General features: G+C 50.0%; 2 protein-coding genes across 2 annotated transcripts; one reads left to right on the forward strand and one right to left on the reverse strand.

The window, feature by feature from the left end:
- The first annotated feature begins 74 nt into the window (after positions 1-74).
- On the forward strand, positions 75-26025 carry LOC124225548 (transmembrane O-methyltransferase homolog). The gene is made up of 9 exons (XM_046638226.1): positions 75-212; positions 6283-6366; positions 6990-7127; positions 12399-12604; positions 13539-13687; positions 13947-14104; positions 23055-23318; positions 24458-24654; positions 25118-26025. Exons 3-9 carry the CDS (start codon positions 7046-7048, stop codon positions 25436-25438), a joined length of 1377 nt encoding a protein of 458 aa, XP_046494182.1. The 5' UTR covers positions 75-212; positions 6283-6366; positions 6990-7045; the 3' UTR covers positions 25439-26025.
- LAMTOR1 (late endosomal/lysosomal adaptor, MAPK and MTOR activator 1) lies at positions 14934-20623 on the reverse strand. Its single transcript, XM_046685347.1, has 5 exons — positions 20468-20623; positions 16732-16877; positions 16409-16486; positions 15936-16062; positions 14934-15564 (listed from the first exon to the last, which is right to left on the reverse strand). The coding sequence occupies exons 1-5, from the start codon at positions 20507-20509 to the stop codon at positions 15472-15474; spliced, it is 486 nt and encodes a 161-aa protein (XP_046541303.1). The 5' UTR covers positions 20510-20623; the 3' UTR covers positions 14934-15471.

A 26025-nucleotide genomic window follows, 5' to 3' on the forward strand; every position in this document is an offset into this window, starting at 1 on the left:
TGTCACTACTTCCGGACCCCGGCCTCGACTTGAGGCCAAAGACAACTACAAATCCCAGCACCTCCCGCGGCCCTGGGGCCCCGCCCCTGCCGAACTACAGTTCCCGGTAGGCATCGCGGCAACGCTTACGGTGACGAAGGTAGTTACCATGGAGTTGCGCTGAGTAACCCGGAGGTAGTGGGACGCCTGGGCTGGAGGGGAAGCCGCTGCGGGTGAGTCGGGCAGGAAAACAGGAAACCCTTTCTAGGGGACAAGAGGTCTATGGAGAGGGAAAAGGCACACAGAAAGACTAAGAACTTCCTTTCTCGGGGACCTGAGACCCGCCCGTCCCCTTACCCCCTTTCACGGTGAACTAGACACAACACCCATGTGGGATAGACGCGCACGGGGAGGGAAGGGCGCTGAGAGACATACTCATACAGATTTGGGGGTGCTTTAGGATCTCCCCCATCACCAACATGGGGCCTCCTAATACAAATGCCTCAAATCCCTGACTCACCCTGGGAGATCTGAAACGCTCTCAGACATGGGGTTGGTTTTCCTGTGATAAGCTGAGACCCTCTTCAAGACATGGGAGTAGCATTAGAGTACATCACAGGCCCTAATACTGGAGATGCAGCAAACTTTATGGGGCTTGAACTGCCCCTTTCCTTCCAGGCAGGAAGACCCCAGGGTGAGCCTTCTCAGAGAGTAAGCAGGATCTTCCCACACACACGCATTTGGGATCCCGTGCATAAATGACCTCTTCTCCCTACACCGCCTCCGTGATCTGCTTCTGGAAGCTCTGCAATTAGAGCTTCATTCCTTTTACCGTCTTCATGACAGATCTATTACATTTAGTAACTTACCCAGTGCTTTCACATCCAAACTCTCTTTTGAGCTTTGTGACTCAAGGATATTTATCCCCATTTCACAGATTGGAAAACTGAAACCCAGAGAGGAGCAGCAACTTGCCCAAGACCACACAGCAAGTCAGTGACAGCTAGGAGTAGACTCTGGTTCGCCAACTTCCAGCCAAGTCTCTAGCTTGAGCCTAAGTCTCTCTAGTTTAAGGACTTGTTCCAAGGAGTTGGTTAAATTGCCCCAGGGAGAAGAAACCTGTATGGCCTAATTTGGGTTATCTTCACTTCAGGCTGAATGGGTTTCAGATCCTTCCTTGAAAGTTTAAGTGGAGAAAGGGAACTAGAGAGCCTGAAGACAGTGAGAATCAAACAGATTTAACTCAACTAACCAGGAAACAAACAGTCTGGCTACCACAGCACCCATGTCTGATGCTGCCATGGTTAGCTGGCTTCTGGATGGCTTCTATCTGGTCCTGATTGGTCCACTTACTATCCAGGCTTGGTCGTGGGCCCACTTCCCACCTCACTCTCTATTCTCTTCTTGCATATTCTCATCCACATCCACAACTTCAGTTACCACCTGTATGCAGATGTACATAAGGGTGTATCTCCAGCCCAGCCCTCATCACTAAGCTCCAGGTCTGTACAGCCAATTGCCTCTTCAACATATTCAGGATATCTCAAAGACAACCCAAACTCAACCTGTCTGCAACTGATAATCTCTATGTACTGCAAGGCTGGATCTCTTCCAGTGTTCTCATCTCTATTCACCATTAAGGAAGCCAAAAACCCGAGTTAGCCTTAATACCTCTTTCATTTCCCATCCATCACAAAGTCCTGTCAGCTTTACTTCCCACGTATCTTTTCTCTAGTCTTTCCTACCTTCCCTCCCAGCCATTTTGCATACTGCAGCCAGAGTAATCCTTCAAAATGCAAATTAGATATTGTTCATTTCCCCCACCCTACCCCCATTTAAAAATTTACCTTGTGGCTTCCTATTGCTCTTAGCATCAAGCAACCTCTCAGCCTGGCTCCTGCCCACCTCTCCAGGCTCCAGTCCAAGCATACATATCCCTCCCCTTCTCCCCTCCAGTTATATGGCCACCTTTAAGGTCTTCAAACTTTCTAGGTAACCTCTCACCAAAGAGCCTTTGCCCGTGCTCTTATTTCTGCCTGGAATGTTCATCTTTTCCCCCTGCTATAGTTAATTTGGACTTATGCTTCCAATTTCTCTCAATCACTTCTTTAGGAATGTCTTTGCAGGTCTGCTCAGACCAGGTCAAGTCCCTCAATTATAGCAACCTCATGTCCCTCTCCTTTATAGTATTATTCACTGTTGCAAGTTTTTATGTATTTGTTAAGCACCTGCTACTTGTCACCACTGTAGGGCTTCAGCTATGAGAGAAAAACAGTTCCTGCCCTGGTGGAGTTTATGGACATACAGATAGTAAGCAGATAATCCTAGTGTCATGAGTGCTACCATGGCTGTAAGTATAGGGTGGTGTGGGAGCCCAGAAGAGAAGTTCCACATCCAGATTTGGGCCTAAGAAAAGGTGAAACCTGAGCTGAGTTGTGAAGTAGGAATTAGCAAGGCAAAAGGAGTTTCTGTATTCCAAGCAGAGAAAGCTGGATGTGCAGAGGCCTAAAGGCAGGTGCAGGGAACTTACTTTGAGTGGTTGCATTTGGCTGGACTGTAGAACTGGAGGCGAGGATAAGAGATGGGAGTAGAGAGGTGGGCAGGGGACAGGTTGAATCTTGGGCCTCCCTTTGGCACCTGGGAATATAACCTCCCAGAATATATTAGATTATGTGGCAGACTTTTCATGACATTCTTTGATTTGTCTTCCTCCCATAGCCCATAAATGGAAACCCTTTCTAGGCCAGGCCATTGAATCTCCTATCAGATTTCCTTATCTGATCGTTCTTAAAGCTTCCTGTGCCATCATGTTGCTACTTACCTGACAGAGGGCAGGAAAAGGCTATCAACAAATCAAATTCTGATTGTTAGTAATTTCCAAAAACTGAAAACAAATTTCCATCAACTTGAGATTGATTAAATTAAGTAAATAAAGTTAAAGTAAGATACACACAAATTCTGTGGAATACTCTGCAGCTATTGAAAAGGATAAGAGAGTCTACAATTTGAAAAGAAAAAAATAAATTTACAAAAGAATAGACAGTATGTGTTTACTTAAAAATAGACATAATTTTGTTGCGTGTGGCATCTGGGAGGTTATATTCCCAAACTGTTAATCATGACTTTTCTTGGAGAGTGAGATGGAGATTCAGACTTTTAGTTTCTACTTGATGTACTTCTCTATGTTGTTTGAATTTATTCAGCTATTAAATTAAACTAAAATTAAAAAGAACAGTAAAAGATATTTCCAATTTGGAAAAGAAAAATTCCAAAACAAGGCAGGTATGCTGCTAACCTTGTCATTTATCAAGTCAGTCACTCTGGACAGATGAGGAAGGCCCTGGGATCTGACTAGCTTCTGGTCGTGAGGCAGAATAGCAGCTGGGAAAGACTGACTCCAAAAACACAGCCACTGGCGTGAGCAAGGCAACCTCAGGGCTTTGTCAGTTCTCCCCAGCAGTCAGGCTCACTGTGTGACACCTTGATGACACTATTTATTTCTTCATTTCTTCTTTCATTTTTCCATTTATCTGCTTGTCCAGTAAGCCTTTAGTGAATACTCGTTATTTGCGAGCCTCAGTGCAGGGTAATGGTGGGAAGAGAGAGAGAAGTCTGATGTCTGTCCCTGCCCTCAAGCTTACAGGGAGGGAATAGGAAGTAGGTTGTAAAGAAATGAGTAGAAAGTCCAACTGTTTCAATTTATTGAGCACCTGCCGCAGGACCTGCAGCAGCTCTCAAGATAAGGTTTGTCTCCATTTTACAGATGAGGAAACAGGCTGTGACAAAGTTTTGTTCAAAGTATAGTGGGGGCCTGTCTCAGTTAGCTATCGCTGTATAACAAACCATTCAAAAACATAGTGGCTTAAAACAATAAGCATTTATTATTGCTTCCAAGTCTCTGAGTCAGCCATATGTTTCTTCTGGTCTTGGCTAGGCTCACACGTGTGTCTGCAGTCATCTATGGGTTGAATGACTCTCCTGATCTTGACTTGGGGTAGGCTGGCTATAGGCTAGTCTAGGATGGCCTCAGCTGGGATCACTGGCTCTCTTTCACGTCTCTCTCACCTGCACGTGTTTCCCATACCCCTTCAGCAGGCTAGCCATGTTCTCTTGGCACTGGCCAAGAGCAAGAGAGCAAGCCTGCTCTTTAAGCTTTTGTTTGCTTCATATTTACCAACATCCCCTTGGCCGAAGCAAGTCACATGGCTGAGCCCAACATTAGAGTGGATGGAAGTACAAAGTTATAGGGCAACAAGGAATGGATACAGGAGAGACCATGAATAGGGATCATCAAGGGAATCCATCTAAAACAGGACACATTGATCAATTTTATCTGGAGAGGAAGGCTTCATCAAAGAGGTACACTAGAGCTGAGTATTGAAACATGAGAGTATTCACTAAGCAGGCAGCTGTTTCTTAGAACTGGATGCAGGCCAGTTCGCCACAATCAATAGAAACCCAGCAGGCCTTTCTGTGCTCATGACAGACAGGGCTCTATTATTTGTATCTTGGCTTTATTCCTCCTGGTCAGACACAGGGCAGCAGGCACTCAAAAAATATTTGCAGAATTGAATTGGATATCTTACTGTGAATGAGGTGTGGACTGTAACAGCTGAACCTGGGAGCCAATTGTTAGAAAGAAGAGCTTAGCTTCAACACTCCCAAAACAGAAATTCTTGTATTTGGCAGATTCTCATTCATTCCTCCTACAAACATTTCCTCAGTGCCTGTTGTGAGCCAGGCTCTGTGTTAGATGATGAATAAGGCACAGTACTAGCTCACAGCCTGGGCTAACGTTTAAATGGAGAAGACTAACAATCCTTTCCAAATGGCAAATTTATCCAACTACTTGGGGCTCCATTTTTAATACTAACTCATCCAGAAAATTGCATCAGGAGTTGTTGCCACACAAAGTTAGAAATTCTTAGGAACTGTACTGAGGTTCTCTGATGGCCAAGGAGACTAATGATATAAATCTGCCCTTAAATATGTTAAGCTAAAATTCACGTCCAGTAGTGCAGAACTCGGGTCCCAGCCCAGGACTTACTTTAAGAAAAGTACGCAATCTTGTTGACAGGTATCAAACCTGTTGTAGGTACTCAAGTGGGATGGGCTTCTGTCTAGGTGAGAACACAAGCCAGGTCCCTCTATTTGTACAAAAGGATAATGTGTTCTTTGTTGTGTCTGTAGATTTGATATCTAGAAGATTCAGATCTCCCTAAACAGCCCATGCCCACCAGGCCAGTCCTGCACTTGACAGAGAATTCAGCTGTGAAGTGACCCAAGTCAGCACTTCTCCAAAGCTCAGTTGAGACTGCTGCTTTTTGATAAGAAGACATTCACTTTCCATTCCTCTAAACCTGTTAAACTCTGTCCTTGCATATGTTAAGTCACCAAAAAAGGAATTTACTTGAACTGTACTAAAGCTGAATTACAAGCTATCAGGTCCATGATTTTTAAGAAAAATTCCATTTTAAGAACATTTGTGAATTCCATGGTCTCTGCATACAATTTGCTTCTTTGAATCAAATGATTAGAACTACATATCCTGAGGTTTCCCTTTTTGCTTTGGCTGCCAGGAATTTCAGAACTAAATAATAGGCTTAGTTTCTTAATTCCCTTGTACATCTCTCTCTTCTTTTAATCTGGCTTCTAATCTTTCTCTTCCATGTTTCCATGTTCTACATCTGCACTGTCCAGTATGGTAGCCTCTAGTCACATGTGGCTATTGAGCACTTGCCATGTAGCTTGTCCAAATTGGGATGTGCTGTAAGTGTAAAATATCTCAATTTTTAATATTGATTACATGGTGAATGATATTTTGGATATATTAAATAAAACATATTATTAACTTCACCTGTTTCTTTTTACTTTTCTTTTTATGCCTACTAGACAATTTTAATTTATGTGTGTGAAAAAAATATCTGTGGCTTGCATTTGTGACTTTCATTATATTTCTGTTGGACAGCACTATTTTACAAATCATCCCCTTTTGTGAGTGTGTTTGGAAAGCAGGTGAAGTAGTAAATGCAAAGAAGGTGACAGCAGTGGATGGAATGAGAAAGGGGAGGCTGCCTGGGATACATACCTCTCAGTCTGTCTTTTGTCTTTTATGTGTCATATACAAAACCCCTCAGTAAAGTGTTTTCCGCCGTCTTCTTCCCAGGTGAGTAGTGTTCTGATGGCTCTCCCCAGTCTCTTGAAATATTCTCAGCTTTACTTGAACTAACAAATTGGAAAGGATCTGATGACAATTCACACCACATTGTAAATGACTGATAACATTGTGTTCACCCCTCTCAGGGGGTATTTCCATTTTAACAGGGAACAATCCCTGAACCCAAAGGAATGAATCCCTAATGGTGGAGTTTCAGGCATCAGTGACAGGTGAGTGAGAGTGAGATAGACTCTGGTTTTATGTGTATGTGTGTTTATATACATATGACTACATTCAGGATGTGGCTGAAAGTAGTCTTTGGATGGAAAGATAATGGGGCTGACAGACAAGCTGAGCAAATCCCCAGCTGGGTCAGACTGCAAAGGGCTGTCAGACACCAGATCCAGTGCAGGCCCTCAGGGGTTTGTTAAGCAATAGAATGGCCCACTTGATGTCACCAGAGGGTAGGTACCAAGACAGCCTCCATGGTAACTACTGTGGAGTAGCAGAAGGGGCTCAGAATAGGATTCAGAAGACTACGATTGCAGTCCACAGCTGACTCATTGGCTTAACTCTGGGCAAGTGCTTTCACCCTGGGGTCTCCGTTTCTTGTCTGGAAAGCAGAAACGGGTGTTATGACCATCACATGAGCTCTAAGGGATGTCAAGGTGCTCAGAGAAGTAGGAAGTGCCCTACAAATGCAGTGAACCATGATTACTATCTTAAAACAGAACAACTGCAGCCAGGCAAGCCTGGAGACGTGGAGGTAGAAGGCAGGGGTGGAGGGCTGTGGGGAAACCTCAGGGCCAATGCCCCTTGTGCCTGAAACACCAGTCCTTCTCTGTCCTCCCAGGCTGAACCCGGACTCCCAGGGCCCATGCTTACACCTGACAAATGATGGCTTGAGCTATGAGCAAACAGGACTATATGAACATTGCGGTGCAGGAGCCCCCTCTTGACTACTCCTTCCGAAGCATCCACGTGATCCAAGGTCAGCTCACAGAGCACAGCACTTCACTCACCGTGGCAGCAGGCTAGGTGTGGTCCCTAGGGAGAAACCAGTCTTCTACTTAAAAGCCTAAAGCGATTCTTCTCATATGCTTGCAGATTTGTTGTTGTTGTAGTTTTGGGGAGGAGTAGGGGGTAGGGAGGTGGGAGTGGAAGGGGTTAGCCTTTATAAAAATTAGCAGGAAATCTGAAAGGAACCAGGGGGCTCTCAGGGTATTGATCATCTTCCAAAGAGGCCAGGCTACAGCTGAAAAGTCAGGTGGAAGAAAATTGGGAAGCCAGTCTATCAGCCAATAGTTTTATGCTCTTGTTTGCACCTGAAGAGAGGAAGACACTAATGAGAGGAAAACAGGCTGCTGCAGAGTCCCAGCCAACAGGCAGACCCTGTCTTCTCTGTCTGAGGACACGTTGCTAAAACATGCAGGGTCTTGTTATCAACAAACTGGCATCTTTCCAGTTTAAATATTTATTGACAAATTTTATATTTATTCCAGTCATATCCAAGTTTATTCCATCATCACCCACACTAACTGTGGGTTCCAGCACTGCCCATGCTCATTCCCATTTTACCATTCAATGTCTCTGTGAATGGGCAGCCAGTATCTCTCAGGGGACAAAGAGAGGCTCTCAATAATAGCATATTCTCAAGGGAATATGCTTCTTCTCAGGGAAATTCTGCTGTCCCTGGCTTTTGTTATCTGGTCTCTCATAAATACATCTGTTCATCTACCCTCAGAGAACATAGGTTGGCATCAACTTATCCTAGACCCATTATCTGGCTTTGGTCTTCTCTCTTAGACAATTGGTGGCCACCTTTAAGTTCAGAAAGCAGGTTATCCAGGAAGTACTAGCCTTGGTTTGGGTTTAGGGTGCTGTTTGGGTGGGCATCAGCCACAATGGTAACTCACATTTGTTCTTTCATGAGCACACACCCACCTACCGTGATCTTATTATGCACAGCATCACTTCTGATTGATGTAGTCCAAATTTCACAAGGGTTTTAGCTGCAACAGTGGCTATGTACAAGATAGCTGAGGTGACAGAGGGGGAAGGGAAGTATGGCTCCTGCCTAACCTGGGAATTCCCAGCTCTGAGTGAGGAGATAGAACTTTGCCCTCTATATAGAGTCCTCAGAATGAGAGAGACAAGCTACTACGACTAAGGATAACTCCACAGCACCAACATAATCTGTACAGATGCACCATCCTACATTCAATAAATATTTATTGAGCGCCTAATATTTATTAAGCACTTATATACATATATATGTGTATATACATACATGTGTGTATACATATATGTCAGGCATTGTGCTCCTTGCTGAGTGTTGTGGAAGGGGAGAAGGAGAGGCACATCCAAGCCCCAAAAGGCCAGTCTCCTCAGGTCCCCCAGAGCTTCTGGAACACTCACTTAAAATTGGTGTTAGACAAGGTCTCCTGGATTACACAGCACTGCTGGCTGGGAGAACAAAAATCACCATTACCCCCATTTCACAGGCGAGGAAGCCAGGCTTGAAGAGGAGGCCACGACTTTCCCAAGCTCACAGCGCTGAGTAATGGCAGGGCCTTGACCCCCTAGCCCATATGGCACCTTTAGGTGAACTTAGTCCTGTGGGCACACAGCGGACAGTAGAACCTCATCTGCCAGGGGTTTGGGGGCACAAGGTACACAAGTGTACGCAGCAGCCCTGGCTGGGCTCACATCATGGTCTCTGAACTCCAAAGGCCCAGTTCCTCCCACCCGAGAGCAGCCCTGAGAACAGTGAAGGGCAGTGGGAAGGGCGGGAGCACCATGGCGGGGGCAGGACGGTGGGTGTGGTTTGAGAAGTTTGATGCTCCTGGGTGAGGCGCTGTCAGGCATGCACTGAGAATGGCTCTGGGGAGGAACAGCTCAGTGCTGCGTGCCTGTCTGGACTGACAAGCCAACACCCAGAGCTTGGAGACTTCTTTATGCTGTTTACCAAACAAATAAATTCTAAAAAGCTCCCATCTCCTGGTGTGGTGAAGCCACAGACAGCCCCAGAAGAGGGCTGCCCCTGGAGTGTGGCTTTCAGTCAGGCACAGTCCTCAGCAACATGTCCCTCATCCCACCCCCTCCCACTTACCAGAGCTGCAAAGGGCGAGGTCAGGGCCCCCCAGAGAAAGAGGACAGGGCCCTCCCCCACCACATGAATTCCCTGGACCCCTCCTTGCTGCTGGACTCCAGCTCAAATAGTCAGTGAGAACTTGGGGAGCAGCCCCTGGTGCCAGCTTTGGGCCAGGGATACAGCCAAAGAGATGGTTGGCTCTGGAGGCCAGGAATTAGGCTCAGAAAAAACAAAACAAACAAAAAATAAATAAAATAAAGTAGGCATTAGAAGACAGGGTAGAGTTTGTGGGTACTAGTACACTATTTGCTAAATTAATCAACAGATGGATCATAGAATCTGAAATGGTAGTGACTTCCGAAGGCATCTAATCTGTACTGACTCCAACCTATAGTCCTCTAACTTCTGCTCACTAACCTCCAGTTAAGGGAGTCCCCTACCCCACTCACCTACCAACTCCTTCCATTATGGGGTAAGGGATGACACAAGGAATTTCTTCATATCATACTAACTCCTGCCTTCTGGGGACACATGGAAAAAGTTGCATGGCAACCCTTTGGAGATAAGAAGACAGGATCGTGTTTTTCCCAGGTCTTCCTGGGGCTGGTCCACCCCCAGTTCTCTGAGTGTTGATATCTGTGGCCGTTTCCAGACCTGCTTTGGCCTACTCTGAACAAGGCAGCTTCAACCAATCCTCAGGCAGTGCAGTGCCCTGGTGGAGTCTGAGGGGAGCAGTAACGTGGAGCGGCCTGCACACGCTATTCCACCCTTGATAACAACAGCCCCAGGCAGCCTCAAGTTTTAGGCAGTGCCATCCCACCAGTAGCTCCCTCTGAGCTCGGGATCAGCCCAGGCTTGGTGGCATTCCCCAAGCTGCTGCCTCATCAGACTGGATGCTAGTCCATTATGTGAGCTTATTTTGACCTTAACTTTTATTCATTTTTGTCATTTCATTTCAGAGTTGCGGTCAGGAGATGTGAGGCTGGGGAGCAGGATTAGGAATTTATCCATGAGCTGGGGTACCCTGTTCAGTACCCTTCTGCCACCTTCCCCCCACCTCAAGCCCCAATTACCGGTCCTGCTCACTCCAGGACTAAGGCAGAGAGCCATCTGGTGGATGCTGCCCAACCTGCACCTGAGCAGGAGAGGAAGTTAACATTGGGAGGGGGTGAAAGAGAGGAAGTGTATCCAGTAAGAGCTGAGGGGAGGGTGAAGACAGGCTGGCCAGGTTTGTGGAATACTAAATACTTCCCCGGAAGCAGCTGTAGACAAGTAACCAAAGGCTTAGGGACAAGAGGAAAAATACAGTCACCTCAGCCAGAGCTGGTGTCTGGTTCTGACTCTGCCACTCACTGACTATGAGCTTGGGCAGGGCCCTTCCTCTGTCTGGATCTCATTTGTCAAAAGGTGGGGCCGGGTGGGAGGGGTGTAAATCCATACAAATGGGTTCTAACATTACTCCGTTCTCCTCAACCAAACTCTGAGGGCGTTATTTATGCTACCTGCTTATATTTCCTTACGTTCCATTCACTCTTGAATTCACTCCAGTCTAGCTTCTGTCTCCTGGCCCTTGCCATTTCATTGAAATAGCCCTGACCAAGGTCACCAGGGACTTCTGAGGTGCCAAAATTACTTTTCAGTCCTTATCTCCCTGAAACTCACTCTTATAAACTATGGACTCCCTGAGCATCTTTACAACTATTCTCTCCTGGTTTTCCCTGTCCTCCTCTGATTATTTATTTAAATTCTTTAAGGGACTCTCCTTCCTTCTTGTCCCTCCTGTCACCTCTCACTCTCCTTGAAAAATCTCATCTATTTCTCTAACTTATACACCCTCTCTGCTAACAATTCTCAGGTGTGTCCCCCGAGCTTCAGACCTTCATATCCAACTGCCTACTTGGCTTCTCCACCTTTTTGTACTATAGGAACCTCAGACACACCAAGGCCAAGTTGAACTCATCACTTTCCCAACCCTGTGTCTCTTGTTCTAACTCTGATTCAGTTCACAGAACTGGCATCTGCCCAGTCACCCTTGAAGAAACTGGACAACACCCTTGAATATTATTCTACCGTTACCTCCAGTCAGCCATCAAGTCATGCTGATCATCCCTCTCATCTCTTGCTTAGATGACTGAAAGAACCAAATTGGTCTTCCAGTCCCACCCACTCCCTAAAATCCATACTCCACACTAAAGCTTCAGAGTGACCTCTCTGAAATGAAAGATTTGAATCCTCTCCTTTGCTTTAAACCCTCCAGTGACTTCCCATCACCTATGGGATGAAGTCCAAGATACTCAGCCTGACATTCAAGGCTCCTCGTCTTTTTCCTCCTTGCCCCCTTGTGCAGCACATGCATGTGTGCCCACGCTGTTCCACACCTCTATGCCTTTGCTCATGCTGTTCTCACACTTTCCACCCTTGCCTTGTTAACATCTCCTAACCCACTGAAATCCAGCTCAGGCTTTACCTTCCCTGGGAAACTTCCGTCAGCTCCCAGACTGGGTTAGGAGCCCCAGTTCTACACTTGCATGACATAAATGGCATTGATCACACTATATTGCCAGTTTGTTTCCATCTTGCCCTTGTGAGCTCCTCCAAGGCACAAATATCTGCTTCATCCCTGCCCTATTACTCATACAGAGCTTGGCATGGACTGTCTCTCATTTTTCTCACTATTGTATATCCAGCATCTGCCACATAGCAGTTGCTCAATATTAAAGAAAGACCAGACATCAGTTTGTTACACTGAAGTGAATTCTATAGGCTCTACCAGTAGATATTCTAGATTTTTTGCTATCATCTTGGTTCAAGCTCAACACCTCTAGTTCTTAGTTTCTTTATCTATAAAATGGGAATAGATTTGCCCCCCAACTCTCATGTATTCAGACGACCCAATGATACAACAGTCATGAGAGGAGCATGTGACCCACACCTAAGGTTTGGGAAGTCTTTGGCCCTTAGTCCAAGCTTACTCTGACTGCTGGGATCTGTGGGACAGGGTCCTGAGCTGACAGCAGATAGAGTCACACTGGACTCAAGCATAGGGCAAGGCCCTACCAGCCCCTCCAGCTACAGGTTAGGCTGCTAATCCTTCTAGCTCTGTCCCTTCCACCCCACAGAGCCAGAAAGGCAAAGATGATCTATCCAAGCCTCACTTTGTTCCCACAGATCTGACAAGCGAGGAGCCAAGGAGAGGGCTACGACCACTAAGGCACTCAAAGTCAGGGAAGTCACTGACCCAGTCCCTGTGGCTGAACAACAATGTCCTCAATGATCTGAAAGACTTCAGCCATGTGGTTTCACAGCTGCTGGAGCATCCAGAGAAGCTGGCCTGGATCGACCTGTCCTTCAATGACCTGACTTCCATTGACCCTGTGAGTTCCCAGTCCTGGGAGTCCAGTCAAGGTGGGCCTGAAGCCACCTTGTCCAGCCCCCCGCCTCTCCACCTCCCACATACTATCAAGGAAGTAGTGAGGCAGCATGGTGCTGTGCAAAGCACATGGCTGTGGACTCAGACAGATGGAGGTTCAAATCCTAGATTTGCCTCATGATTTGGAGCAAACTACCTAACCTTTGAAAACCTCAGCCTCTCTGTCTAAAAAATGGGAATAATATGCAAGCATCATAAAGGCTTTCTGAGGATTAAATGAGAATGTATGAAAACCAACCAGCACATAGCAGGCTGAAGTAAAATTGTAGCTCTCCTTACCAGGCACCCGCTGTGCCTTGAGTCGAGTTCTTCTGTGGAAGAGGTAGGTAGTAAAAGTACAGCACTTCCCAAAACTCTGACTCAAGTTTTAAGAAATAAACAAAACTGGCCCCTTCTTGCCTAGATCCTTGTTAGAGGGGACAGGAGCTAGAGCATGACTTGGAAACTGTTCCCCAGGGTATAGTGATCTCAATTTAACTACCATTTTAAAAGCTCTTATGTCCCTAGCATGATGCTCTGTATCCCTGTCCCCTGTTGTGATAGAATCTTAGGTCACCAAAGCTAGAAGGGTCTTCAGTGAAGGAGCAGCTAAGGCTCAGAGACAGGGAGGAGAGCCCAGTCACCTAGCAAGCCAGTGGCAGTGCCAGGATGCAGGTCCATCCTTCCTGCCTGTCAGATCACAGCTCTGTGTCAGTGTGATGCCCCTGTACCCCTTCAAAGGTAAATGAAAGTAGGTTGGAGTCATCTAGTATGGCCATAGGGGAGCGGGGGTGGAGGACAAGTTGTTCCCCAAACTCGTCTTTCTCTGCCTGCAAGTCAGTCCTGAGCACGGATCCAGGGCCCCGTCCAGCCTGGCTTTTGGTTTCCTTCCCCAACAGGTCCTGACAACCTTCTTCAACCTGAGTGTTCTCTATCTTCATGGCAACAGCATCCAGCGCCTGGGAGAGGTGAATAAGCTGGCTGTCCTCCCTCGGCTCCGGAGCCTGACACTCCATGGGAACCCCATAGAGGAAGAGAAGGGGTATAGGTAAGTGCTCTACCCCTGGAGCTAGGCTCCAGCTGGGCTCTCCAGAAGGAGGAAGGGAGACAAGAAATCCAGCACCATCCTTCTGCCATGCTGGGATCAGGGCAGGGTGTAGAGACCTTTAAGCATTTCTTGCTATCAGTCAGGATAAACTCAGTCTCCCTCAAACTATACTGAAGTCCCTCCATTCCTTGCAGCCAGGGGAGATAGCAGCAACTGGTTGGAGGGCGAAAGGGGTTCTGGTTGGGGGGCTGGCCCCCAGCCCGAGTCTTCCCCACAGGCAATATGTGCTGTGCACCCTGCCCTGTGTCACCACGTTCGACTTCAGTGGGGTCACCAAAGCAGACCGCACCACAGCTGAAGTGTGGAAACGCATGAACATCAAGCCCAAGAAGGTCCGGATCAAGCAGAATACACTCTGAGATTCCGAGGACCCCAGCAGTCCTAAAGGCCCAAAGATGACCAGTTTGGTTTGATAATAAACGAGTTGAGCTGTTCAGATCAGAAGCCACTTGTACCATGTAAAAATGCTGTCCAACTCGGGCAACTGCCAGTAGCTCTGGCCTTACTTCACTCAAGGCGGGGGTTGGGGGGGGAAGGCCCCTGGGCCTGGGACACAGGGGATGTGGGTTTACTGCATGGCCTTGGGAAACTTTCTAACCTCTCTGAGCCCTTTTTTACTCTTCAGCTCAGACATCCTGGGGTTAGAGTTGCTTTATAGAGCATCAAGGTCTTGTGGAGATGCCTCCATGACAGGAGGCTAAGGAGATGGGCTGTGATCCCTGAACCCCACTTCAATCAGATCAGAATAGTTCCACTCTTGATGTTTTATATGTTGGGATTCTGCTTGAGACTTCATTTGATAAAAAGAATCTTCTGCTTGAAAACACTGGCTTGCTGGCTCCGTATTAGGCGCTCCTGGTCTGCCTGCACCCCTCCCCACCACCGGGCTTGCTGGGAATTCCACTGAGCCTGAGGCAGGGCCCCCATCAGTGATAGCTGCCTCAGATTCAAGTTTGTTGAGCTTTGACAGTGTTCCCATCACTGGAGAAGGGACAAGCACAGTCTTAATCCAATATGAGTTAGCTCAGCCTGAGTCTCAGCTAAGACCTGAACCCTTATCTCCTGGATCCCTCTTAGTGCCCCCTAGAAGATGCCCCCCTCCCCCTCATCCATCTTGCTACTCACAGACTTGAGTAGCCAAAAGCAGTAAGGTGGTGGGCAGGACAGAGGGGCTGGAACCAGCACACAGATGAATACACTTCCTTTATCGAGGGTGACAAACCAAAACAAAACCGAAAAAACCCCAAACATGTAAAAACCCAGGGTGCTAGAAATACAAACTCAATTCATTCAAATGCAAGCTTGTCCAGACCCTGGTCACAAACCCTAGTGAGGTGCATGCGAGCACCAAGTCAGGGAGCAGGGGACAGGAGTGAGGCTAAGAGAAAGGGTGGGAAGGGGGCCCGCATAGGCCCCCTAATGATCACCCTCACAGTGGTACCTCCACCTCCCCAGTGACAGTGAAGACCTATCAAGCCCTGTCCTTTTGACCCCACCCCACCCCTGGCCAGGGCTTCGAAGGCTAGTCCCAAATGGTTCTACCCTCCCTTGCTCCATCCTCACTTGCTCAGGCTTCTAGCCTTGCTCTTCTCCGCCTCCACATTCTTCTCTGTGATTAGTAGCAGGTTAGGGTACTGTATAAGCCGCAGTGAGGCTGGGGGCCAGGGGAGGCAGGGTGGAGACGGGGTGAAGAGAGGAGAAGAGCTGTCCAAGGACCCCTCTCTTCATGGGATCCCAAACTGTACAACCAGCTCCTCTTTTGCGTCCACACGGATCTGAGAAAGTGCACTGTAGGCATAAGCAGCTATCCTGGAGACCTGAGACAGAGGGACCGGGGAGGAGAGGAACAGAGAGAGACAGTGAGAAGGGAGATCCAGAAAGCAGAGGGAGGGGAATTGGATAGTGAAACAGAAGAGAGGAGGGGATGATGGGGGACAGGAAGCCAAAGAGAAAGGCAGGGATGAGAAAGACAGAAGGAAAAGACCAAAGAGGACAAAGAGAATAAAGGTTGAGGGGAAGCGAGAGGGAGGAAAGAAAAAATGAGACTGAGGTGGGAGTGAGTGGGGCCCACAAGCTACCAGGCTCCCTCACTCCACTTCCTTACCTCCTCTGAGGCAGAGAGGGTGAGCCCTCTGCCACAGCCTGGCCAGAGTAGAAATGGGGAAGGCGGGGGCGAGGGGTGACTCACCTGCTGCAAGTCGGAGAAGGGAATGGGCTCGCTGGCCAGCACTTGGTGGGGCTGACTGGTGAGAGATGGCAGTGGTGGCAGCTTCTTCCAGTGGGTCAGGCTGCTGCTCAGCACAGCCAAGCGGGTGCTGGCCAAGAGGGAGGGGTGAGGGTGGGCAGTCAGGCCACAGTCTGCCCAGCCCAGCCCAGGCAAGCCTCACTCCCTCGGGCCAGAGAAGCAGGGTGACAGGTCCTCAGCTCACCACAAACTCACTCTGGGGCCACCTGCCTTGGCCCCCACACCCTTGGGTGTCACAGGGCAAAAAGGGCTGACATGAACATCTACTGAGGTGGCTAAGTGATTTGTGGTGGTCTCCTGAGCTGCACCGAAATGGAGAGCCTAGACTGGGGCCTAGGCTCCAAAGCTGGATCAGGGATGAAGGGGCAGAGAAGAGCCCAAGTAGCCTGAGGGTCCCCAGCTGGTCAGGTGCTCACCTGTACTGCCTTGCCCGGTCCATGTACTCATGCTGCTCCATTCCCTGGGAGTCAGCAGCAGACACGTCAATGATGTTGCTTTGGGGAGAGGAGGTAGAGAGGACATGACAGGTGCTTTGAGAGGGACAGACGCTGTCAAGTGCTAACTCTAGGGCTATCTGACACCAGTGTCCCCACCTGCCCACTGGAGCAGGGCTGGGCCCAGAGGTACCTCTCCCCCCTGATTCTGTCCCATCCCCCATGTCCCGGGCCCAGCTCCCTCTATCCTAACCTTTAACACGGATGGAGGAGCTCTGCCCCAGGCTTGGTCCTGTGGTTCTCACCTGGCTGTCTTAGCAAGGATGGAGGAGAGCAGCGCCTGCTCATCTGTGCGAGCAGAAGGTAGGCTGTGGTAGTTGGGCTCGGCTCCATTGAGGGCTTTGGTTGGGGGGCTGCTAGGGTCCAGCAGCAGCTTCCTCTCCTCTCGGTCCTAGGAGAGGCCATGGGGGAGAAGTCAGCCCCAGGGCCCTTAGTCCAACCTGCCTTTCCTGGGCTCTCCTCCCAGCCCAGTGCTGACCTTTAAGCACCAAAAAATATTTTTATTGGGGATATTCCAAGTGCCCAGCTGTATGGAATATCAGCTAAGACTCAGTTCCTGCCTGCAACTTGGGAGCCTAGAGGCCCTGAAAAAGGTGGACAGAGGCATAAAGCAGGTATTCAGTAACAGCCCTGGTGCTTCAGAAAATAGTCCAGCACCTGGTAGAGAAAGGGTACTGGAGGCTAGAAACTCGAGGAGGTGGGAAGCCAGAGGAGTGGTGTCTAGAGGGGAAACTGATGCAAGTCAGGAGCCCAAGAATGGCCTGGCCCTCCCCAGCAAGGCTATCTGCTCCTAGGATGGAGAGGTCCTGGGAGGCCAGACAAGGCCCTAAGCCCCAAGGGAAAGCAAGCCCAACTTCTCAATGGCCATTCCTCACATTATCTCAGGGCAGGAGTCCCAGTCGCAGCCTCTGGGTCACACAGTCCAAGTGTGCTCCCTTCCTGTGGGCAGGTCCCTTCTACTCTCAGGTGTTCACTCTCCTCTCTGATGCTCTCTTTGTATGGGCTCCCACAACCAAACTTGGTGCACCTGGTGTATCCCGACCTGACCTGAACAGTGGAGCTGTTCCCTCCCTTGCCAAGCCACCACACCTCTATGTGTTTGGCTTCACAATTTTCCACAGCCCTATTACTGCTAGCCTACACTGATAATCACAACCCTCAGAACTACCTGGGGCCAAACCAAGTCTCCCTGGTCCTGTATAATTCTGTGTATTTCTCCTTGTCCTGTTTCAGTCCCTTGTTCTCATCTACTGCAATCTCTCTGGATATGACCCTGCATTGAGCCCATCTGCTGCAAATCCCTGCTGGCTTTGTGTCCACTGCAAATTGGATAAGCAGAGCTGCTGGGTATCTATCCAAGCCATAAAGAGCAAAGGTGCCCAGGACAAAGCTAAGGACAAGGGGCCCATCCTGGCTAATGCTGACTCACCAACCCTCAGTGCCAGACCACCAGACTCCTCAGTGCTCCATTCCAGGCCTATCTCAGTTCCTACCACAGACTTTCCCACTGCAGGCTCCCAGCTCCCCTGCCCACAATGCCACAACTCTCCTTACAGAGGGCCACTTCCTCCTACCCTGCCTGCCCCACCCAAGGCAGGCCCAGCCTTTCCACATTACTCTTCCTTCTTAAGCCAAAGTTGTTTTAGTATCCTCAGTTCCCAACAGCCTGTGGGCCTCTGTCCCATCACCTCCCAACTCCTAGAGACCCCTTCTCCTCCCTAAAACACAGGCTAAGTATTAAAGAGCTAGAAAGACAAAATGTTGCCAAAGAATAAACTGTCCCTAAGGAAAGCTGGCTCTGCAATGAAGTCTGAGTTTGCTTCCTCTGTGTTCTTCCTTCCTCCAGCCCCACTTCAGACAGATCTTCCTGGAGGACAGGGCAGTTTCTCCCCTATCAGGGGTTCTTCAAGAACAAGGTGGTTTTCCTGAGACCGAGAGTCCCAGAAGAGGCCAGGCTACCCCCATCAGAGTGGACAAATAACACCCTATCCCCAAAGGGCAAGTGGAGCACAGGGGAGGTTTTTCACACCAAGGTTTGTCCCTGAGTCAATGTCAACCCAAGAGTCAGGGTTTCACTGTAACCCTAGCACAGACACATATGTGGCCTGCCCACGACTGGCCACCTGGTCTGTGGGTACAGCTGGAAGAGACCGCTTGGCCCAATGGATAAACCATACGGCTTGGTATCAAAACACCTGAGCTATGACGCTTCCCAGCTTTGCAGTCTTGGCTAAATCACATAGCCTGTGTGAACTTTTTCCATCTTTAAATAGACATAACCAGTACCTATATGAGAGATGTTTGGCAAGAGTCAAATGAGATAACTGTAAAAGGCCTTTGAAAACTGTCATGTGATGTACATTTCTTTTTATTATTCTAACAGAGGGGCAGAGATGAAAGTGGGAGAGGGGCCTGCCCAAAAGCTGAAAGAGGAACTTTGGGATAGTGAAAGGTTATGGCTTGTACACCAGTAAGTAGACGTTTGCCACATGAGACCTCAAATCACCCAGCCCTGATCCAGCACCATCTCTGGGGGCTAGAAACAGAAGCCAGAGCCCATCAAGGGGAAGGTGGAGACTCAGGAGAGCAGCAAGCCCAGTTCTCCCAACTAGAAGCTGGTGTCTTTTCTCACAGGGCATTAACCATTCCTAACTCATTCTCTGCAAGAGTCCATATGATGCTTTAAGGGACAGTTTCCCACTAGGCCACAGCTGTCCCAGTAGGCAGGGATATTGTCTCCTTCTCTAACAGGCTAGAGTGAAGTGAGAGGTATTGGCCATGAGGCATGCCTACCATAAGGCAAAGGAAATATGAGTATGTGTTCACTGCGTGTTTGGAGAATTAATGAGGCCCAGGAGCCACCCATGCCTCCCAAATAAATGACATTTTTCCGAGCTTTCCATACTACCCCAAAATAGGTTGTGAGTCACTGGGGAAAGACCTACTTCCCAAGTACCAGTGATATAATCCATTTCTGTGCCCATCCACCCCACTAGACTCTGAGCTACTTGCCGAAACCTTTCTACTGTCTCTGTATCTAATATGTGCTGAAATATAGAACCCAGGCTTAAAAGATGAGTGGCCAACAGATCGAGACTTCATCCTTGGAAAGGTCTCCCCCTCCTCAGAGGAGGTCAAATGGGCAGCGCAGGGATTACAGTGGGGTGAGAAAGTGAGAATGCACCAAGGGGAAGAAAGAGAATTTGAAACTGTACGTCTCCCCAGCCTAATCCTTCCTGCAAAGGGATCAGATCTACAGCCAAATTCCCAGGACAGGCACCCCTCTAGCTAGAGGAACCCTCAGGCCCCAGGCAAAAACTGCACTGGAGCAGGCCAAACTGAGCTCCCCATCCTCTCTCTCTATTCCAGTCCAGCCAAAGTTAAACCCGATTTGTTGCTTCCCAAATAATTTCCCACGTCTCGATGTCCTCATTGTCTCTATTAAATCCTTCACTGGGCAACTCAAATACCACCAACTTCCAGAGGCCTTCTCTGCCCCCAGACCAACAGTGACCTCCCTTCTCCAACCCCAGGGACTGAGAGGATAGCCAGATTCCTGATTCATCTCGGGACAAACTAACAAGAGCCTCAGCTTACCCACCTCTACAATGGATTCACAAAGCCCGTTAATACAAGCACAGAAAAGGCACAGGAAGCTGGGAAGGGAGTGCTTCCCAGGAACCCAAGCTGAGGATCTTTGAAGCTGTAAAGGGTTGAGGGTAGGGGGGGGCATGGAAGAGGTAGGAGCGAGGGAGACAGGCGGCTGGCTACACACCCCAAGGTGGGGACTGTGTAGAGAGAACTAGGGCTTTAACAGCGGTAGGAGCCCGGCCCGGCGTCCCCTCTGTAATCTGTCCCCTCCGGGCCTCCGTACTCAGTGAGACCCGCAGTCCAGCTCCCGTCCTTCAGCAGGCTTTTCTCCGGGCCCCATGTCCTAGGGACTCAGCCCTCATTCCCGAGCCCCGCCCGCTGCGGCCGCACCTGGTCCGAGTCCTCGTTCTCGCTGCTGTAGCAGCACCCCATGGCCGGGGTCGGGCCGGGCGCTCAGGCCGCGCCGAGAAGGGACGGCGTCCGTCAGGAGCCCTTCCGGTCACATGACCCGTGGCTGCAACCAGCAAGCAACCACCCACCCCCACGCCTACCCCTCCCGCGAGCCGCTTGGCTGCCGCCCCTGCGGCCGAAACCCCGGCTTCCGGCCCCGCCCCCACCGCGTGATCACCGCCAACCAATGGGAAGGCGTACCCTGCGGGACAAGACTCCAGACACGTGATGCGAGGAAAGGGAGAGGCGGATCACGTGACTTCAGCGCCTTCCCAGTTTTTGAGATCCAGTCCTCTATCAAGGGCCATAGAGGCCGTCGAGTGAGTGCTAGTATGTGCTCGCGTGGCCACCCTTCTGGGCCAGTGAGCGGACTTATACCAAATGCCATCATGATATGCTTTTCTGAATGCCATGCGGGAGACGAGTGGGATCCAGGCCCTATGCTCCTAGAACGCCCAGTCTGGGTCTACGCACATTGGCCCCAAATTCCCCACGCCAAGTCAGGGCCCTCATGGAGGGTGTGGCACCCAACTGAATTCTCAGTCTGGACTGGGGACCTGAGAATGGAAGAAGTGACTTTATACCTTCACAAGCCGAAGTGGAGTGGAGCTCAATCCTGATAGAGATAAAGGCCACCTCACAGATCTCCGTGCCCTCAGGCATCTCTTCTGTTCTGCTGTTTTGCAGCAGCTATAGTAATCTAACACGCGAAGCTGACCATCAGTGCCTTGTTCTTAGAGCTATCCCATGTCTTCTCTTGGACCCTGAACACAGGTCCAAGTCTGTCATTCAAGATCTTGCAGAGCCTGATACCTGTCTTCCACTTAATGCGCGGGGTTGGAGGGAGGGGAGGTGATGGTGGTGGTGGTGTTGGAGGGGTTGGCTGGATGCCTCACCAGCCATAGGGAAATACTTGCAGTTTCCCGATCGACCTCCTGGATTTTGTACATGTAGCCTGTCACAGTCTCCTCATTGGGTCTGCCTTGTGTCTTCAAGACTCAATATTCTCCTGCTTAGTCTCTAGCCAGCATTGATTCATTCATTTATTGAATCAAATATTCAGTGAGAGTGTGCAATGTGCCACACTGTTCTATCTGGATATGCAGCAGTTCACAAAACAGCCAACAATTGCCTGTATTCATGAAGCACCACATTCTCTGTTCTTGGGTCAGTCTCTTCTACCAAACTTCGAGTTCCTGGAGGACAGAGACAGTATCTGACTCTTCTCTGGGACCCAAGCCTTGGCACTTGCTTAGAGAAGACTTGAATTTTGAATTAATGAGTTAATTACAACCTCCCTATCACCTTGGCTCAAACGATGCCCCTTGTCATGATCCAAGGGGTTGTGAAGTCACCAAACCCAGTAGCTCTTATTACCCCTCAAATCAAGACCCTGGAGGAGTTCTGTAAGTACTTTGTGGGCTCCCAAAGGGTAAGAGTCAGCTCCAGCTTATCCCCGGGGGCTAGTAACTTGAACTGCAGGTCTCAGGTGACAGCAGCAGCCTCAGCATCAATAATTGAGAGCAGGTCCAGCCTGCCTCAGGGTTCTTTGCTCACAACGACTCCCCCTCCTCTCCTATGCTCTGATCTTCCCTAAGCAGGAGTCTCCAGCTCAGGTAAGTAGGGCTTTAGAGTGTGGGTTCCCCAACATCGCCACTCACCTGTTCACACCCATTGATACAACTTCACTTTCATTTTTAGTCCCCACCACCACCAGGGGCCTCACAAGGGTCAGATCTGGAGGAGGGAGAGAATGGTCCAGGGGATGGGAGAGGAGAGGGCACTTATCCCCCATAGGGAGCCCGGGAGAAGAGGCCTGGGGGTAGGGGTGAAGTGTGTGCTGTGTGTATGTGTATGTATATCCTTGTGAAGGGAATTCTGAGAGGCAACAGGAGATGAGGGGAATGCAGGGGAGGGGAGATAGGACTAGAGAAGAAATACAGAATCAAGGACGCCTCCCACCCCCAGGGAAGAGCAGCCAGGGAGAGTCCTGGGGTGGGAAGGAATCTTATCCTGACACCCTATGGAGTGTTTTGATTGCCTTTTACTAAGGCAGAGCACAGTGACTGAAGGCGTTTCTCACTACAAAGCTGTGTTCTTTTGCTGCAAAGTAATGGGTCAGAGGAGATCAAGCAAGCAGGGGGCAAGGTGGGGGAGAATATCTCAGAGGGGAACTGGTGAAGGGGGTCTTGAAGAAGGGGTCACTACAGAGATGTGGGGAAACAGGTAAGGGAAGCAAGGTGAAGATAGGACCAGGGCTCAGAAGTGGGAAGAGGTGGTTTGGGGTTGGGTGCTGAACTTAGACCAGCATGAAATCCTTGAAAGTACACAGGCTTGGAATGAGACCAACTTGGATTCAAATCCCAGTTCTGCTGTGTGACTCTGGACAAAAGACTTACCCTTTCTGAGCTATGGTTTGTAAAATATAGGGATAATAACTGCTACTGGTAAGGGCTGCACAAATGACAGGCAAATGGTGGGTTTGAGTTTTTCTCCCTGCCTCCCTCCACCCCAGGGCCCAGGTAAGGGACCATGTCGCCCGCCATCGCGCTGGCCTTCCTGCCACTGGTGGTGACATTGCTCGTGCGGTACCGGCACTACTTCCGACTGCTAGTGCGCACAGTCTTGCTGCGGAGCCTCCGAGACTGCCTGTCAGGATTGCGGATTGAGGAGCGGGCCTTCAGCTATGTGCTCACCCACACCTTGCCTGGGGACCCTGGTCATATCCTCACCACCCTGGACCACTGGAGTAGCCACTGCGAGTACCTGAGCCACATGGGGCCTATCAAAGGTCAGTGTTCCCTAGCCTTCTGCTCCAGGCAGCACCCCCAAGACGGTGAAGGAAGATCTGGGATCTGCCACTGCCTTACTGGGTGGACTGGGCAAGTTCTTCATCTTCTATGGGTCTCTTTTTCTCCTTTGGAAATGAGGGGGCTGGGCAAGGTTACTCATTAATCCAGCAAACATTTATTGCCACCTCTTTTGTACCAGGCATGCGCTAGGCACTGGGGGAGGAGGTAGAGGCCACAGGGACGAATCAGCCACAAGTGCTGGCCTAAAGGAGGCATAATACAGAGGGGAATGACCATCTCAGCACATAAGCCATAACTTCGTAATTATCTGTGTATGAGTCTTTCTTCCCCACCATGGAGGGGCCCACATCCCATTCAGGGTAGCTGTCTGCCTGGATCTGAGTCCCAGCTCCCAGCACAAGTGCTTTTAAAGTCTTATTTAAGAAATTCATTCAATTCTTTGAAATTCATTCAAGGTTAGAAAGATATTCAATGAACAAAACAAGGGGGAATAAAACTGGAAGCTCTAACAAAGGTCTCTCAGGAACCTGGAAGATGGTCTCTCAGAAGCCTGGTAGTTGTTTCTGTCCAGGCCCTCCTGGAGGAAGCAACATTTGAACTGAGCCTAGAAGGATTGCTTTCAAGTTGGCCAGGCAGATGAGGATAGGGGTGGGGAAGGGAAAAGCCAGCCACACGTACAAATGCGGCATGGAGGAATGAGCCACCATGTTTGACTCTGGGCTTGGTTGTTTGGGATGGCTGTAGTACAGGCTACAGCTGGGAAGAATTGGGAGCTGAAACTGGAGAGGTAGGGTAGGATCAGGTGCAAGAAGGTCCTGAGTGTCAGGCTGAGGATCCCAAGGTCAATCCTAATGGCCTTTAGGATCACAGGAACCAGGGAGTGATAGTGTCAGATTTGTTAGAAAGATTCCTAGTGGCTAGTGTGAAGACTAGACTGAAGGAGGCAAGCCTGGAGGACAGGGGGACCAGTGGGGCAGCTGGGGCTATAGTCCAGGAGAGAGATGAGACCCCAGCTGGTTGGGGGCTACAGTAAGGCAGGTGGGCATTTGAGATCCGTTTCTATCAGGGGCCCTGCATCCATCTCCCATGTCTGCTTCAATAGCCATCTCCCCCACAGGTCAGATCCTGATGCGGCTGGTGGAAGAGAAGGCCCCCGCTAGTGTGCTGGAACTGGGCACCTACTGCGCGTACTCCACACTCTTTATTGCCCGTGCCCTGCCCCCTGGAGGTCGCCTTCTCACTGTGGAGCGGGACCCACGCACAGCAGCAGTGGCTGAAAAACTCATCCGCCTGGCTGGCTTCGACGAGCGCACGGTCAGCTCCCACCTCCCCAACCCTGGTCTCTTCCCTGCTTCCCCAGGCCTTGCCCAGGCCAGGCCTCCCCTGTGAAGGAACCCCACCTAGGAAAAGGAAGCAGCTCCACTTAGGGGACTGTGGGAGGGCGTGTGAGCTCCTGTTCAAAGTCATTTGCACATATTTGCCACTAGATGACAAAGCGGCAGTTAAGGGAAAGGTCTCTGGAGCCCAGCAAATCTGGGTCCAAACCTTAGTCTGCCTTGTTAGCTGTGTGACCCTGAGCAAAGCTCTTATCCTCTGAATCTCAGCTTCTTCACTGGCAGAATGGAAATCACATTGGATTCTGAGGCCAGAGGAAATGTGAGAACACTTGTAGAGACCTGGGCCAGGGCCTGGCATAAAGTAAGCCAGATCCTGGTGGGGTCTGGTTTTGGAGAACAATCCCTCCCACCCTCACCTCCAGCTCCTCCCACCCCCACAGGTAGAGCTCATCGTGGGTAGATCAGAGGAGGTGATCCCACGCCTACGGACCCAGTACCAGCTGAGTCGGGCAGACTTGGTGCTCCTGGCACACCGGCCCCGATGTTACCTGCGGGACTTGCAGCTGCTGGAGGCCCACGCCCTGCTGCCAGCTGGTGCCACTGTGTTAGCTGACCATGTGCTCTTCCCTGGTGCACCCCGCTTCCTGCAGTACACCAAGAGCTGTGGCCGCTACCGCTGCCGCCTCCATCACACTGGCCTCCCAGACTTCCCTGCCATCAAGGACAGCATAGCCCAGCTCACCTATGCAGGGCCTGGTTGAGGTCCAGGCCCAGGGGTACTTACTGCGGCCCCCGCACCCCCACCCAAGCAAGGACCTCAGAACATTCCCTCCCCTCCCTGCTTGTGGCCTGACACATGCTAGACTCAGGGCTGGAGAGCCTCTATTCCCACCTCTGCCCCACTCCAGCTCCACACTGACATGAGGCATCAAGTTCTGTCAGGCTGCTTGGTCCCACTGGTCCCCCTCCTTCCAGAGAGAGCCATGGACCGACAGGCAAGAGGCCTGAGCTCCCAACCCAGCCCTGTCACTGATTTGCTGGGTGACTCCAGGAGAGTCCCTGTCCTGCTCTGAGATTTAATTTGCTCTGTTAACACCAAGGAAGCTAGGTGGGAGCACTCCAGGGGCCTCCCAGCTCTGAGCCTCAGAAAGCCTGCCCTGCCCAGCTTGTGCCATTCTGGGTGGGATCAGAGGAGACAGTAAACACCAAGTTAGACGCCTTGCAGGAATGGCTGGGTGCAAGCTGGGACAGAGGAAATGGCAATGGAGCCTGAGCCTAGGGCCAGGGCCACCCTGGCCTTCCCTAGCCCTTGCCCATGTGGCCAAGTAGGTTTGCCTGAAGTCCCTTG

Source organism: Equus quagga, chromosome 14 (assembly GCF_021613505.1).
Source record: "Equus quagga isolate Etosha38 chromosome 14, UCLA_HA_Equagga_1.0, whole genome shotgun sequence".
Lineage (NCBI taxonomy): Eukaryota > Metazoa > Chordata > Mammalia > Perissodactyla > Equidae > Equus > Equus quagga.